This window comes from Thunnus albacares, chromosome 16 (assembly GCF_914725855.1).
Source record: "Thunnus albacares chromosome 16, fThuAlb1.1, whole genome shotgun sequence".
Lineage (NCBI taxonomy): Eukaryota > Metazoa > Chordata > Actinopteri > Scombriformes > Scombridae > Thunnus > Thunnus albacares.
The window spans coordinates 9,418,923-9,435,495 of record NC_058121.1 but is presented as its reverse complement, the minus strand read 5'-3'; the positions used below and the strand labels follow the sequence as shown (position 1 = coordinate 9,435,495).

The window sequence follows — 16,573 nt, the reverse complement described above, 5'->3', positions numbered from 1 at the left end:
AAGTGTGGAGTGTGGAGAGCGTAAGACAGCAGGGAGGAGATGGAGAAGAGAGAGAGAGAGAGAGAGACATCTCTGCTGGGATTCAATCCCGAGACAGTGGAGGCACGAATGTGGTTCGAGAGGCAGGGAAGTGAACCACTCAACTATCTCTAGAGACAAAACAGTATTTCAAGAATTTTCTTTTGGGCCCAAGAGTCACCAAAAACCTAAAAAAATCCAAGAAGAAATTCTAACTGATTTGAGTGTCTTGGGTTTAGGTTGGGTGCTGCAGACTCTAAAACACAAGGCATAAATGGAAAACATGCAATTCCATATAAATAAATGTATGTAATCTAATATGTTTCTACACCAATATCACCAAGACAACTGGATTAACATGATTTTTTTTTTTTTTTTTTTTGGTGCATGTACGTATATATGTGCAATTCAAACACCATGAGGAAGGATTGGCAAGAAATAGGCCTGTTTGTTTGCAGAAGCTGTGAAACCAGCTGGGTGATAGAGGTGCACGATAGCAGCCATGTTGGTCTAATAATACTTCTTTAATAATTCCAAAGGTAAAAGGAACAAAGCAAGGTGTAACTAATGTGTAATCTGCTCTCTCTCTCTCTCTCTGTCTCTCTCTCCCTCCCTCTCTCCTTCTGCCTCGCTCTCCCTCTGCCTCTCTGCCTCACAGCGAAGAATAGGCGCTGTGCTTTGATTTCCCTTGACCCAATTTCTCTCCTTTAAACATACACTTACGCTTCCACAGCATATTCTGATGCTTAACATGAGGCTTAACAACCTCTGGCAAAACACCGCATACACACACACACACACAGACATGCAAACATAACGCAGTAGCCACACACTGACAAACACACAAATCATGCACGCATTGTCACATCACATGCGCATATAAAAACCTGTTTATGTGTGTTGGAGGGTATACTTGGTGACATACAGATATGACGCACAGGAAAGAGAGAGTGTGTCTGAATTGGAAACTTAGTACTCACTTGATCTTAGGATATTTTCTTTGCTGCTGCATCGTGACTGCACCTAGAGATGGAGAGAGCGATTGTGGGGGGAAAAAGACGAAGGGCAGAAAAGAAAGAGAGAGAGCAGAGGTAGTGGTAATTTGAGATAAACCGGGCTGCTCTTTTGACATGCTTGAGATGAGAAGCTGTTTATACAACAGTCAGAAGCATTGGCAAGAGCAGTGTCACACTACGCTGTGCACTTTGTCCTGCTGTTGGGGAGATGGCTGCATCTCCTGCATTGCCATTATCATCACTTACTGTGCACTACATCATCATATCACAGGTGATATTCACACTGATAAAAATGCACTGACATGTCACACTACTATTAGACTAAAGCACTAAAAGGAATATACGGACAAAGGCAACAACATACAGAGTGACAATATCGTATCACAAGGTCATAACAGATGTATTTACTGTGCTACGGTGTAACATCAAATGTAGTGGAAATGTAGTGTCGAGTTATAGATAGTGGCTGTTCAGATGTGGTGCAGGACGGTAAGATTTCTCTGGAAATCGCTGATGCTGCGTGGTAGCTGCACTAGCGCTCAACTACTTGTAATCTAAAGCAAGGTGGGGAGGAGAGCAGAGTAGGTTAAAACTCGACTGAGCTTCCCAAAACCATCTTGAGACTACAGCTTCCTGTTGGCCATGGTGAGTGAGTGGAAAACAATTTAAATACAAAGGTTGTATCTGTGATGTTATAACTTCTATATATTTACCACATGAATCTAAGTGTAATTATGAGAACAAAAGAAAAGCATGGCGGCTTAATCTAACATCGGTGCATCTCAAAATTAAGACCACATTTCCTATAAACTCTGTTTCTACCAGTCAAAAAGAGGACATTGGTACTCCACATGCCTGGAATTGATAAACATGTTTAGCCATTGTCCAACATCTGCCCTTATGATGTCAAATTTGATGTCCCAGTTCCAAACTACGTACAAATAACTATACAGTATACTGTCTTTGCAGTTATAGGAAATTAATGTAGTTCACCGTTTTTAACTACCATGAAATGATGCGATACACAAGCCAACTGATCCCGACCAAAGTTGAGAACACTACTCCAATTAACCTTAACCAAAAGAAAGCAAATGTTTTTATGTCAAAAAATATTTATCTCTATTTTTTTGACAAAAGGTCCAGCAACTAGCTTCTCCCTGAGCTTTCAACCATATCACTCAGTCCGTATCAGCTGATGGAGTCTGCTCAGTTGTCATGGCGATGGATCTTTTGACATGTAAGCTCAGCTGTTATGATTTTATCTGTAGCACTTTCTTGCAGAAAACTTAGGAAAAAGCTAGTAAATGGACTTTGAGTTGAGATTGTTCGGTCAAATAAATATTTCCAAGGTCAAGAAATTGCTCACAAATGTTTAACTTGAAGCCAAAACAGACAATGAAACTGCTATGGATGAAGTCATAACTGAGCTCACATGTCAACAAATCCAGCTGATTTTCCATCGTGTGATGAAGACCATGTGATGAGCTCTGGAAAAAGCAAGTATTTGGACTTTGATTTAGGATTGTGTTGTCAAACTGCTATTTCCAAATTTAAGAATGAGCTCCACTTTTCTTTGTTGAGTTGAGTTGTTTTATTACCATCTATTTGTTTTAATGCTTTCCACTTGTGAGCAGCTCATCCATTTCTTTTGTGCAACTCATTGCAGGCCAATAGTATTCATGAACACTCAAAATTCAAGCCAATTTAGTGTACATACTGACTTGGTGAGTATACTTACTGTGTCACTCTTTCAATATGAACAGACTACATCTTGAAAATCTGCTAAGAATCAGTCAGTAGTATGGAACTGGGAGCACAGCACCCTCTTTTTTCCCCCCACTGAAATCCAATCAGTTTACACATAACTTAAAGTGCAATGATGACGATTAATGGCTAGTAAAAGTGAGAACAAAACGGGGCTATACAGAGGGGTAGCAACTGGTGTTACATGAACATACCAGTGGTCTCTTCTTCATCTCACCACAGCTGTTAGAAGCTGCCAACCTCCTGGTGATCATGCTGTGATCTTGATTTTTACAGATGATCAGATGTTATGATGCTACACAGCACTTTTTTAAAAAAATCCTTATAAGGAAGATGCTGTGTTACAGTATGATCATGCTTTGGGAAGCTCAGTCTTAGGAAATAACTAAATCAGTGAAGGAGAATCACAAACTGCAGTTTACTAGTCTACAAGTTTGACATGGAATTAGATTATAAGTATTCCTTATACAAACACACCAAAAGAGGCCAGCCTAGATAAACTGGGTGCAGTGAATGTATATTAATTTAGTCTAAATCATCTCATCTGATGCCAAAAATCTTTGTAGAAATTCAGGGCAATTTGAACTTATTGTCTATTCGTTAAAAAGGTAAGTGCATCTATTGGCCAATTGTCAGTTGGGTATGATTTTGATATGTCTGTCTATCTGTCAGTCTTCATTTTTGGCGTGTGTTTAGCTCTCCTTTTGCCTTCTCACCTGCTTGCTGGCCTGACTGTCTATCTACCTTTATTCAGATTAGTTGACTGACATAACTAATTGCCTGGTTGTCTGTCAGTCATGTTCACTTCTTTCACTCTCTCTGGGCCCTTCCTCTGTTGCTACATCTGAATAACCTCTATATCCTGGAGTCATCTTCACTTGACTTGATTCTTTATCACATAAGTTGGGTGTGGGCAGTGTGTGGTGTATGGAGAACCAAAACACCCATGGTGAAGGTGAAGGTCTCTCTACCCACCCACCCGCCCACCCACCCCTCTCTCTCTCCTCCCCTCCCTCACCGCCATCGTAACTGGGCTACTGCGACACCACTGGGCACCAAACAGCCAAGGTGAAAGGGTGGGAGATGGGAGGTGGGGCAAGGTGGGTGGGATGGTGGAGGAGAAGGAGGAGGAAGAGGAAGAGGAGGAGGAGGAGGGGTGGATAGACAGAGAGATAGAAAAAGACAGGTAGGTCGACAGACAGAGAGACAGAAGGATGGGTGGAAGGATGAGGATCAGCATGACGTGGTCCCACAGCCCGGAAAAAAAGAGAAAGAAACAAAAACAGGAAGCACGGACTAGACAGACTTCACTAAACTACAGAGCCGAGACATAGCAGAAAGGAGGGAAAACAGGAAGAAAAGAACAAAAACAATAAAGACCACTAGAGCGGCCTGATGGCATCTACTTAACAGACATCCAGCACACCAGACAGAGCTACTGAAAGCAGAGCATGTTAACCGGAGAGACAGAGACAGAGATAGACAGACAGATGGAGAAAGAGAAAAAGAGACAGACAGAGAAAGGGGAACAACAAGAGACAGAAAAAGAGTGCGTGGGAGACGGAGAAAAGGAAGAATCCTAAAAGACCGGACAGAGAAATAGTGAGACAAAGAGTGACGAGAGTGGACGACAGACAGATTGAGAACAGGAAAAGAGACCAGTGGCAGTAACAGGGCAACAGACAGATAGAGAGACATACAGAGAAAGAGAGTGAGCGAGCGCTAGAGAGATAGCTAGGCAAGCGAGGAGGAAGGAGGAGGGGAGGGGAGGGAGGGGAGGGGGGGGGACACAGAGCGGGGCGTTTGTTTTGCGCGCTCCTCGGAGGAGGGTGAGGGAAGGGCAGAGGGGTGGGTGGGGGCGGGATAGTTACTCGAGAGCTGAAGGTCCTCCTGCGATCATCTTTAAGCCCCTCCAACCTACACTGGAGCTAGTGGAGATAAAGCATCGAATCACAGGCATCAGTGCATCTGTCCCGGCAACCACAACACTACAGACAGACAGACAGACAGACAAGACAGACGGACGGACAAACAGACAGACAGGCATCCACTACAACAAGCAACCCTAGCAGGACAAGGGAGAGGAGCAGCAAGGAGGGAACTGAGAACGATAGAAGGAAAAAGAGAGATAAACAGAAAGAGTAGTGGGCTTTCAGGTGGCATAATTGCACCCTGTGGCAGTCATACTGGAGGTCCTTAGCTTCAACAGTGATGATAAACAGCAAGGCACTTTGATATAAACAACTAAACTTTCTTAAAATAGTGTAATTCATTTGCAAAGGCTCATTTTTATGCTCAGTGTTAATTAATTTATACCTTGCACTATATTCATAATTTTGCAGCGTTGTTTACATTTTAATCTCCTGCCTCTGGCTCCTTGGTTTGATTGTTTTTTATGTGTTTTGTGGGTTTATCTGCAGATTTTTTATGTATACATATACAACATGTCTTCTGTTCCTATTATCTTTATTGGCTGCTACAAACAAATTTCCCCTGAACACAACAACTAACTAAGTGAAGTTTGGGTTGAGATGATGTTATCTTGTTAGCTAACTGGTCAGCAAATTATCAGTGATGTTAATGTTTTTTACATGGGTTGGTCATTGAACTGTTCAGTTCATATTTCCATTTAGCTAGGCATAGCTTTATAATGATTAAAGCCACTCTTCCACCAGATGTTACAACCATGGATATATTATGACAACTGGATATAAGACTCCAGACCAGTTTCCTTTTATGACAACCAGTCCACTGCACATATGCATTAGTGTCTCTTTCCCAGAACACTGCAGTCCATGAAATCAAAACCTTTGACTTCTTGGTTTGAGCACTAGCTAACTCATTTATTATGATAAGCTATGTAGCATCTAGCCATCATATAATAATGGTAAAAGTAGCTGTTTGTTAAACTGAGTTTACTCTTCTCAAGCTAACGCTACAATTCTTGACATGAGAGCTAAAGACAAGATACTTTATTGTGTTATAGTAGCTAAAATTTGAAGACAAACCTACTATATCGACTCACTTCCATTTATAACATTACTGAAATGACCTATTTTTTGAACTGACCTAGACCTGCATCTATTTATCAGTGTAGTGTCAATTTTACAGTGTCATCTCTTTGTCTAGCTCAGTTGTTCTTTGCACAGCCTACTTTCCTGTGGACCTCCATGACGGTGCCAGCTGCGGTTGCTAGGAGATTTGTGCCACAACTGCACAGCCCTCATATAGAGAGAGTGAGAGGTATGATAAAGAGAAAAAAAAAAGACAGAAAAAAGACAAAGGTGGGGATTAAGGGAGCTAAATACAGCTACAGCAAGACACAGATCAAACTTGCAAACATTGAAAAGCACATATGAAAACTAACGATCGACAGCTAGGACATTTTCGTACAAAGTGTGCCTTGGTAAAAAAAAGAACTACAGAAGACATCTAAAATTTAAAAAAAAAAAAAAAGACACGATTAACGCAAAACAATTACATCAGAATCTCACTGACTGGAAAAATCTAACTAGCTGGTCTCTTTAAACACAAAGACAAATCCCAAGAATCACACGTTTTCTACTTCCTAATCCAGTTTCACATGCTCCTTTATAGTAATGTATCATTAGTCTGTCCTGCAGTAGGGTTAATGCAGTAATATACAATCACCATTAAGTAAAACACAGCTGAAAACCTTGATGCAGTGTGGAGTGATGACACTAGGACTGACACGGGTGGAAAACAAGACCTCAGTATGGCAAAAAATAGCTCAGTAGAAAAGATCATACCATCAGAGAGCCATGGGGGGAGACAGTTTGCATATGGAGATGAACACAGTGTAAAAGCTATGGGTGGGGGGGGTGGGGGGGCTGGGGGGTATTAGGAAGTGAGGAGAATATGTGGAGAATGAGTGCAGAAGCAGAATGGGATGTTGGACGTAAAAGAGGGGAGGAAGGGGGGAGGAGGCAAAAAAGCAGACTGTCAAACACTCTCACACTCATCTCTAATCTACCCTGCAGTCCCCCCGTTACTGGTGAGAGACCGACCAAGTGACAGAAGAGAATGGGCTCAAATGAGGGATGCGAATGTCAACACGCACACATCATACGCACAAACACAAAGAGAGCAGGTTTTAACACTTTAGAAACTCCCTTAGTAAGCAAAAATATGATATAAAATCACTGAAAGCCATTCGAGCCCTTCGCTGGTCTTAATGGCATGTTGTAGTATCCTGGAAATGCAGACACACAGAAAAATAAAGAAAGCACCGGCTTCCATTACCAGAAACACTAATCACTCTGCACGCCAAACCCTGTCGTCGCCGCGGAAACAGCCTGACGACGGGTTGTCATGGAGATCTGCCAGGAAGATCAATGGCTGGGGGGGGGGGGAGCGGGGTGGCGGTGACGGTGGTGGGTACGCACACAGAATAGTGAGCGTGGCCAGGTCAGCGAGACACGTGGCCCGGGGGCAGCGAGCCGGCCGGGTAAATCGATGAGGCCAATAACCAGCCGGCTGAGGAGGCGCTCCAGGAAATGATGGGATGCAACCACCGCGGTGCTGCGCTCAGCACAAAACAAAGGAGCTGTCAGACGAATTATGCAAAAAGGGTAAGATTTATCCGTCCGCCGTGAGGAGGAGAGGGCTGTGACAGGGGCTAGGGAGGCTCGTTTCAGTTGGTTTCAACCACCTTTCCCCGCGGGATGGAGCGAGAGATGGAGAGGGATGGGAGCGGAGGACAAAACGCTGGAGTGATAGTGACAGAGTGGTAGAGGGCAGGATAAAGTGCTACTGTGGCAATCCACAGCCAAGTCCTCCTCCCTGGGGAGCGGAGACACAAGCCTGAGGGGGGGGGGAGGACAGCGGCAAAGAAAAAGAGTGACACTGCGACGAGGAGGGAGTGTGTGTTTTTCGGCGAAGGCCTCTGCTCTCCACTGACTGCTGGGGTTTTCTCGGGCTCATCTGTTAATCGTCACACACACACACACACACACACACACTTACGCACGCTCAAATGCAGACCAGGTACATACATACAGTACAGATACGCTCACATCCTCTGCAGAAACAAAACACTACAACAACACCAGCCACAAATCACATCCAACAACCAAATGAGTGATGAATGAAAGAGAATGAGTGCTGGTGGAGATCTCGAGAAAGAGAGGCAATGGGAGGAATGTTGCTGACCACTAAAGGTGCTGATACACAGGGCATCTTCAACTCTGAAGGGGCTTTACATAAGCAAAAAGAAATTGCTGTTTTAATTGATTTCATTTTGTTGCCAGGAAACTTGTTAAATTGCCATGTGTATCACCAGACTACCTCTAAACCTAGCTCTGAATGGGCTACGCAATACACACCTCCCCCTGTGGAAATCTGCTATATGGGGTAGAGTATGATGTGTGTTTGTGTTGGATATCTGGTCACCAGCCTTTTTCCTTGAATAACATATCCAGATTACACGTTAAAACCAGGTGTAAAGTGTTTAAATGAGCCTGCTAATGCTACACTTGCAATATGACCCTGCTATGATCCTTCTGAACTGTTCTGGATTTGAATTTTTGTTTCTCTCACATCTCTCGCTACAGCTAAGCCACCATAAACTGTATATGGTATATTACATGTTATAGCAGGGGGCTGTCCAGTGCAATGTTGCCCTTAAATGGTGAGCCTCTCTCCCTCAGCTGCCTTCCTGCCTGTGTGCGTGTGTGTTAGTATGTGTCACTAGTGTGGTCAGGTGCTATGTGGGATGCCAGTGGCCTGCATGCCGGTAGATAAGAGGTTGGTAGAAGGTTAGCGGGTTTACCTGGTCCAAGGTAGAGTACCTTGACTTGAGCGTGATGACCTCATCCAGGTGAGCCCTGAATTCTCTCCGTGAGGCCTGGGGGAAGCCACAGGATAGTCACTCACCTTCATGCCACACACACACTCACACACACACACGTACGCATACATATACACACACATACACGCGCACACACACACAGGCAGGCAACAGGCATGCACCCCACTGATGGTTTTATGAACACAATATATCAGTTAGTGGTGCTTTTGAATAACAGTAGCACGCACAATCTGCTCATTTTTTGAACACAAACCAAAACAAAATCACACACACACACACACACTCGCGCACAACCCATGACTAAGCCAGTACTAACCTGACACACATTCTGCTATCAGATCAAGAAAATTTAAAAATAAAACAAAGATGTGGCGGAAGAAAGTCACTAGAATACAGCCACCGACAACACAACAGAACCAAAGATGGATGAAGAACAAAACCGGTTCAGCACAGCGCTGCTACCGTGATCAGATCTCTCACATTGTGTGTGCGTGCAAGTGGACGGTAAGTGGTGAACCCGTGTGAGTGCTTGACCCCTGGTCCTACCCAAGGCCTCTTTCTGGTTACATTAGACCAGCTGGAGTGGAAGGAACAGATAAAAGCACTATAGTAACTTGACCTGTTTATGAAATGACATTGAATTATAAATCATACAGCTACAGTTGGAGCATCCATGTTGACTTTTGGGAAGAGGTGATGCTTTGAATGTTTTTGTTATATTTAATATTATTTAGAATTATTATTACTTTATGATTTTTCTCTCAAAAGATTTGTGATGGGATGAAAATTATAGCTGACACTGGACCAATTTTTGAGTCTGATACTGATATTGACATTTGAGAATTAAAAAAAAAAAGATACATGAGCCAATATTTGTTTTTTAATGTAAACATGTAACATTTTTGTTAAGGATCCCTTAAATTTGGTTATTAAAGAATTGTGACCAAACTACTGAGTGGCACATTTTATAATTGAAAAATACATTTAAACAGCAAAGTCTATCATTATATACTAATATATAATATATATACTAAATTATGGTACCTTACACATATTACCTTACATCATTTCTGGCATTTCTGTATTGACATTTATTTTTACTTGTTGGCCGGCATACACAGTATATTGATACTGATACATCTGTGATAAACTGATAATATCCAGTATTAGTGAGGCTTAAGAATAGCTGACCAGTAATAGGTTTACAATGATGTGATGTATTTTGAACTTGCACTGCAACTCTGCTAGGAGCTCAGTAAAGGATTACAATTACTTTTGAGAAAAGAGGTGATTGCTTTGATTTTTTTTTGCCAGATTTTCTATTTAAAAAAAGTGAGATAACAACACACGTGTGATAGAAATGAAATTAAACTGACTGTTGTCTAGCACCACCTTTGAGATTTTATTTTTTAAGTCTGCCTCCGAACTCTTTTCCAGATTTCATTACTGCGCAATTACAGATAATCAATGGAGTCCGATATCGCATTGGACAAGTGTCAGCACTATTCCGCACCCTTGCAGTGAGGCCATGTCTTCATCACTTACAGATCAGAGTCATTGGGCCCTGACCAGAGTAACAAGCACAGGAGAGGCTTACAGCACGTTTAGCGGGCCTTTTCTCTCTCACAAGTTGCTGTGTGTGTGTGTGTGTGTGTGTGTGTGAGAGGCCCTTTTAAAAGAACTGAGGTGTGTGCACAGAGGGAGAGAAACACGTTTTGTTTGTGCAAGCAATATCACTTTCATTCAAATACATAATTCAAGCATCTTTCAACTTCAATTCTGAGGTTGAAACGCAGTTGAGAAATATGCCAAGTGATGGAGGTTTGTTTATTTTTGGGGGGTTGTGTGAGTGTGGAAACAAGGCAAGGGTTAGATACAGTACGTGTACCAGGAAGAGGGCAACAGGACATTCTACTAAAAGACAAAACAGGAGTAAAAACATAACAAGACCACATCCACACATAAACAGAGAGGAGGAACAGAAAGGATTGTGGGTAGTGTGTAGAAAACCACAAAGAGACAGCAGGAGTGCAGCAGGCTGGACAGCACACACACAGGGGGCGGGAGGTGGGGGGGGCAAAGATGGGAAGTTTAGGTGGGGAGCAATCATGCCAGGCAGGAAATAAGAGGTGCGTTTGGAGAGGAAGGGGGTAGAAACCGATGCCATAACGATGCCATGATGACGGCCGTAATGATGCATTAGAACACATGCAAGAATACCTCAGCAATGCTTAGGGTGGATGAACAGGAGGGGAGCCGCGCCTGGTGCCGCGAGAGAGAGGAGGGGAGAAGAGAAGAGGGTTAACAGAGCCAAAGCCGGGTTGAGCGGGGGACAGAGGCACACAGAGACTGACGGGTGGAGCAGACAGCGCCCTCTGTCTTTCAGGAGGACATCTGCGTGACAGGTCTCTGTGTGACTGTCTCGGATGGGCCAAGGCAGCCAAGGGCATGACGGACAGGACAGGACAGGACAGGACAGGACAGGACAGGACAGGATAGGACAGTACAGGACAGGACAGGACAGGACTGGACAGGATAGGTCAGGACAGCAGGTAGGAGTTGCATGGGCTTTCACTCCCCACCGGAACGACAGGAGAACAGGTTTTATAGGAAACATCACACCTTTCGAACATTGTGTCAAATTTTCATCATGTCAAACGCAGCTTAGATTTAAGTGTGTCAACTTGTTTGCTGAGTGTGTGTGTTTATATTCAACAGACTTGACAGCTAAAAAGAACCCACATGTCTTATGTTTGTATCCGAACATCAAAGCCTTTCCTGCTCTGGGAAGACAGTTATAGAAAATCAGCATAGCTTATAATGGGAGGAGTATCCTCCCGCTGAGCGCTTTCACTGAGATCTGAATGACTGGTTGCAACGCCACTATACAGCTCCGGTCTTGTGTATGTACTTATCCTAATCCAGGATGTAAGTACTCCTTGTAAGCTCAAACATCAGAGTCTGGAGGACATGTGCACCATGTGCTGTGCTCTTGGTTGTACAGAGCAAAAAATGAAGCTGTAAACAGATTCTTCTTCCTTCCGGCTCATGTTGTTTGTTTGAAATAAAACAGGACAGAGCATTTGTACTTCAAGTACAGATATGATGTATTAATATATGCATTTCTTATATCTATTAATTTCTGTTTTCATCTGAAGTCACAACACATGAAAATTCCTTCACATACCATCACTGAAGAGCTGCAATATAATAGAAAATCTGCACCACTCCAAGTACAACATCGTACATTAATTTAACAGCACAATAGAAACAACATTAAAATGCTTTTAAAAGGCCCAACAAGTCCAGATCAGTTGTAACTGATAAAAGATACAAACCTCACTAAATATACTGCAGTGACGCTTGTAATCAATGCAGGCATCAATCATTGATTCTTTAGAAGACATGTTACATGAAATAAACCTGGAATCACTCGGGAAATAATGAAAAACAACAACTAAAGGAGGCAGGAGAAAGCAATGCAGTTTAGCAGCTCAAAGCATCACCTATTACTGCTCTACTGGGGTCACTCATGACTGGAGCATTTTCATTCATGCTGTGGTAAGGCACTTTTAATAACAATCCATCCACCAAGGAACATGAAGATTTTTATTCCCTTCACTAATTAAGTTGGAAGGAGGTTACTGTTTTGTTTTCTTTTTGTTAAGGAGGTATTTCAGGAAACTATTGATGGAAAATACAGATGGATTTGTGTAGATTTTTTTTGGACAGATAGCCCTTGGATCATATTCTTTTTGGTTTATTACATCTGATGAGAGTCTGACACTCAGCTGCAAAACAACATTTCTTTCATGTGTTTTTAAAAAAAAAAAAAAAAAAAAAAAACAACACACCACACAAACTCAGCCATCTGTGAGGTTTTTGCTGGTCCAAGAACCCTCTTGCTTTAAAAAATGACGTATCCTCGGGAAATCCATTAAAAAACATTACATCCATTCCTTACAAAATAATGGCTGGCATGAAAGCCAAGCTCCCTATGAATTATTACTAAAGTCATTACATGTTTCCCGCCCTTTCCTTATGACACAGTAACATTTTAGATTATATACTAAATTGCCTTTTTAAAGTGGGGCTGTCAAGGAGATGAGCATCCCGTCCCTCCTAATTGAAATGCTGTAGATTCACAGTAGCTGCCCTCATCAAGCTCACTGCTCAGATAATAGACCCTGGCAGGAAACCACAGGAGGTTACAAATTGCAACTCGGGAGTGAACTACGCAAGGATCTCTTAAATAGTGTAGCAGCAAGGTAGCACTCTGTTAAGAGCAAGCTCAAGTCACCAACATCAACTGAGCATTTTTGGACTTTCCATTCCCACCAAACACTATGAAGACATTTAGTTTAGTTAGTTACACATAAAATGATTTCTGGGCACTGATTTCCTAATTCTAGATTGAGGTATTCTGTTTTGCTCAAATCTCTGAGTGCAAAGTCAGCACGATCCATGGTGAGAATGTCCACAATTATGAGAATAAGATCAATAATTACAAGCAAAAATATATGAATTTTCCTTTAACTGGCACTGAGAAGGGAACTATAGTGCAATATTTTCTTTTTACTACAGCAACTGTTTATCTTACATGTATGTCTTTTGACGTACAAAACATCTATGTAACACTCATGAATATCTGTTATTAGATTACACATTATTTATGTAAAAACTGAATAAGAGATTCAGTTTGATCTGTCCAAACATCTTTGAATGATATCATACACTCTGACTGTGCAGGATTTTGATGAGTTGCTGTCTTTACTTGTCAAATTAAACTTGTACGCTGTCAGTGCATTAAATTGATTTTAAGTTTTGTGCTTACGCTTTCAAAACAGCGAATTATTGAAATAGAAAACTTGCTCTCAAATGGCCCTCCCCTGAATAAATAAAAGTGTGGAAGAATCCACACTGGAGAAGCCAAACAGCCGCTGACCAGAAGCATGTGCTGCGTGCTTCATCGCACAGCCCCGGTTATTCATCACTGCCCTCCCTTGGCCGTCGACATGTCCACATGTATTAGAAATTAATGAGCTACTGAGTGAGTTGCCAGTGTGGCAGAGAGTGAGCGCTAACACAGCTGATTTGACAGGCCTGTGTTATGCTGCTCACCAGTCTCCCCCGCTTCTCATCAGCGGCCCACATGGTGCATGAGCACGCTCAGTACAGCTGGTCAGACAGTCTCATCCATTTCTCTTGCTGCCTTTCATTTCCTGTCTGTCTTCACCCCCCCTCCTCTCTTTCTGTCTGACTGTTCGACTCTCTTTTTCTGTCTCGCTATTCAAAGCTCTCTTGTACTCTTTCCATTTTCTTTCCGTCCCCCTCAAGGCAAACTCCTCAGAGTCAGTGGGCGTGAGTAACTCAAGACAAATATATTGCATACAATGCACGCAAACTTCACACATACAGATGCATGTTCACCATGCATGTGTGATGAGTTAACACACATATATTAATACTCTATGATATTATGTATTAACTTGTAGCTATTTATTGACCGTTACAAATATTAATTCCAACAAATACACATGCAGACACACACACTCTGCACACATGAACAGTCACACTGGACTCAGTTGAAGTGATTTGGACTTAAGGCCTAAAGCAATTTGACCCAAATGTTCTATGGGTAGTACAAGCCAAATAAAGCAAAGGGGGAGATGAATGTGTGTACATTAATCAGACAAAAGAGATCTTTCCTTCTGGCCGTAGCTACTTCTATCTGGTCTCTGCAACAATATATCAAACATATCATAATACATCCTGTTTCCTATATGACCCAGCTATCTCAGCCTTCCCGCTGCACCTGACATTTAACTGAGTGGAATCACTCTTCACACCTAAAATAATATCAAACTGGCTTTTTCATCTATTTATTTAGAGCTGTTGTCTCTCTTGTTAACAGCGAGGAGGATATATACCCTTGACATGCATCTTTCTCCTTAGGCCACGTAAAGATTGGACAAAGCAGATTTTTTTTTTTTTTTTTTTAAAAAGGGTAATACACTGCAAAAAACTCCTTCTCAAATTATTTTTGTCTGCAATTGAGTCTTATTTCCTTAAAACAAGTGAAAAACCTGTTAGCTCATTTAGAGTATTTCAACCGTTCTTCAGTGCCAGTCAACTTGTTTCATGTATTTTCTAAAATCAAGTTAAATTCTTTCCTCAATTGTAGTGCAGCCCTCCTGCGTTTATCTGTCTAGTTTCAACATACAGATGCAAAACAAGTTGATTTCTACTGGAAACAGGTTGAAGTGTTCTTACTGCACTGGAAGATTACTTTACTTTGTTTTAAAAGAGTTGTTCAACATTCTGGGAAATATGCTAATTTTGCTTTATTGCCAAGTATTACATAAGAAGATTAATACCACTCTCATGTCTTTACAGTTAATATGAAGCTATACCACTGGGAGCTGATTAGCTTAGCTTAGCACAAAGACTGGTAAAAGGGGGAAACAGCTAGCCTAGCTCTGTCCAAAAGTTACAAAATCTGTCTGCCAGGATGCTCACTAATTAACAAACTGAAGTGTAAAAATGGCACCCTGGTTGTATGGAGAGTTATGTACCTGACTATTTCTTGAGTCTTGTTGTGCCCTTGAAGTTACCAGACAACTAGCAAAGACTCCAGGAAGTCACTCCACCCTGCCAAGAAATTGTCCTTCGCATAACCCCACAGCACTATGGCTTTTGTATGGATTTAAGAAGAGGGATTTAACATATTCATTAGTGAGGTTTCTTTTTATTTAAATTCATTATTCATTAGGACAATGCACACTAATAAGCATTTTTGTAAATGTGCCAGTGGTGGTGGATTTTGTTACCTTTGTACATAGCCAGGCTAGCTGTTTACCCCTGTTTCAGTCTTTGTGCAAAGCTAAGCTAACCGACTGCTGGATATAGCTACATATTTACTGTATAGCCATGAGAGTATCAGTCCTCAGTCTTCTTTTGGCAATAAAGTGAATGAGTGTACATATTTCCCCAAATGTCAAAGTATTCCTTTAAGAAATTAAAAATGTCAGGACTCAGTTATAAACAGAAATAAACTGAAAAGGAAATGTTTGCAGTATACTGAGTACTTCCTTACTGTCTTTTAGAATTTTGCCTGTCCTAACATGAGCTATAAACATTTATATATATATATATATATATATATATAAAATACCAGAAACTACCAACTAGCACAAACAGGCATAAAACAGACATAAAATGGCACTAAAAGGCGTTGCAAAGATCTCTTCTAAACACAACATGGGAGCCTGTGTGTAGCGTAGCATTGATGAAGTGGACTTATTCTCCACAGTTACATCAATATCCTGCTACTTCTTCATGTCAGCTGTTTAAAGCCGTCGTGGATTTTGAAGGTGCTGGTTCCACACTTCTTCATCTATATTGCCCTTATTTCCATTTACAGTAGCGCTCCGGCTAATCTGCTATGCTGGTGACTGGAGGGGAGCGCATGATAACTCCAGGGACAAGGAATAACAGCAAAGGTGTCGGGATCAAGGGATTTCTTATTTCTCTCTTGCATGAACTGTAAGGTGCTCTGGATAAAAGCAGCTGCTAAATGAGGAAGATCACGAGAAAAAAAGAAATGTGGATGGAGTGGCTTCTGTTTCTGAGAAGGTGAAAGAGTGACTGCATGGCTGACATACTGTAAATACTGACATACCTCTGAGACTGCCACATTGGCTCGCATCCTTCTTTCTCTATTTCTTTATGTAACCATATGCATTGTCTTCTTAACACTGCAGAAACACCACAGCCATCACATCAGGCACATGAGCCCCCTTCATCTTCCTCCCCATCCTCCCCATCCTCCTCCTGCAGCCCTCCTGCTAGTTTAAGCTAGTCAACAGTCCCATCGCTACATTACTCACCGCCCCCTTCAACTCACCCTCCTACCCCCCTAAAGTCATCCATGGCCTGACAGCAC

The 16,573-nt window shown here is 42.0% G+C and overlaps 1 protein-coding gene across 5 annotated transcripts in view; it reads right to left on the bottom strand.

Moving 5' to 3' along the window:
- gphnb (gephyrin b) overlaps positions 1-16,573 on the bottom strand; it is a 95,255-nt gene that overhangs the window by 15,017 nt on the left and 63,665 nt on the right. For 2 of the 5 annotated variants that reach the window (XM_044377445.1, XM_044377446.1), the window contains exons 9-12: positions 10,849-10,890; positions 8,590-8,664; positions 4,670-4,726; positions 999-1,041 (exon numbers count right to left, since the gene is read on the bottom strand). In XM_044377445.1, coding sequence (XP_044233380.1) covers positions 999-1,041; positions 4,670-4,726; positions 8,590-8,664; positions 10,849-10,890 — 217 coding nt within the window. The remainder of the gene's footprint in view (positions 1-998; positions 1,042-4,669; positions 4,727-8,589; positions 8,665-10,848; positions 10,891-16,573) is intronic. The other 3 variants (XM_044377448.1, XM_044377449.1, XM_044377447.1) reach the window with 2 other exon arrangements.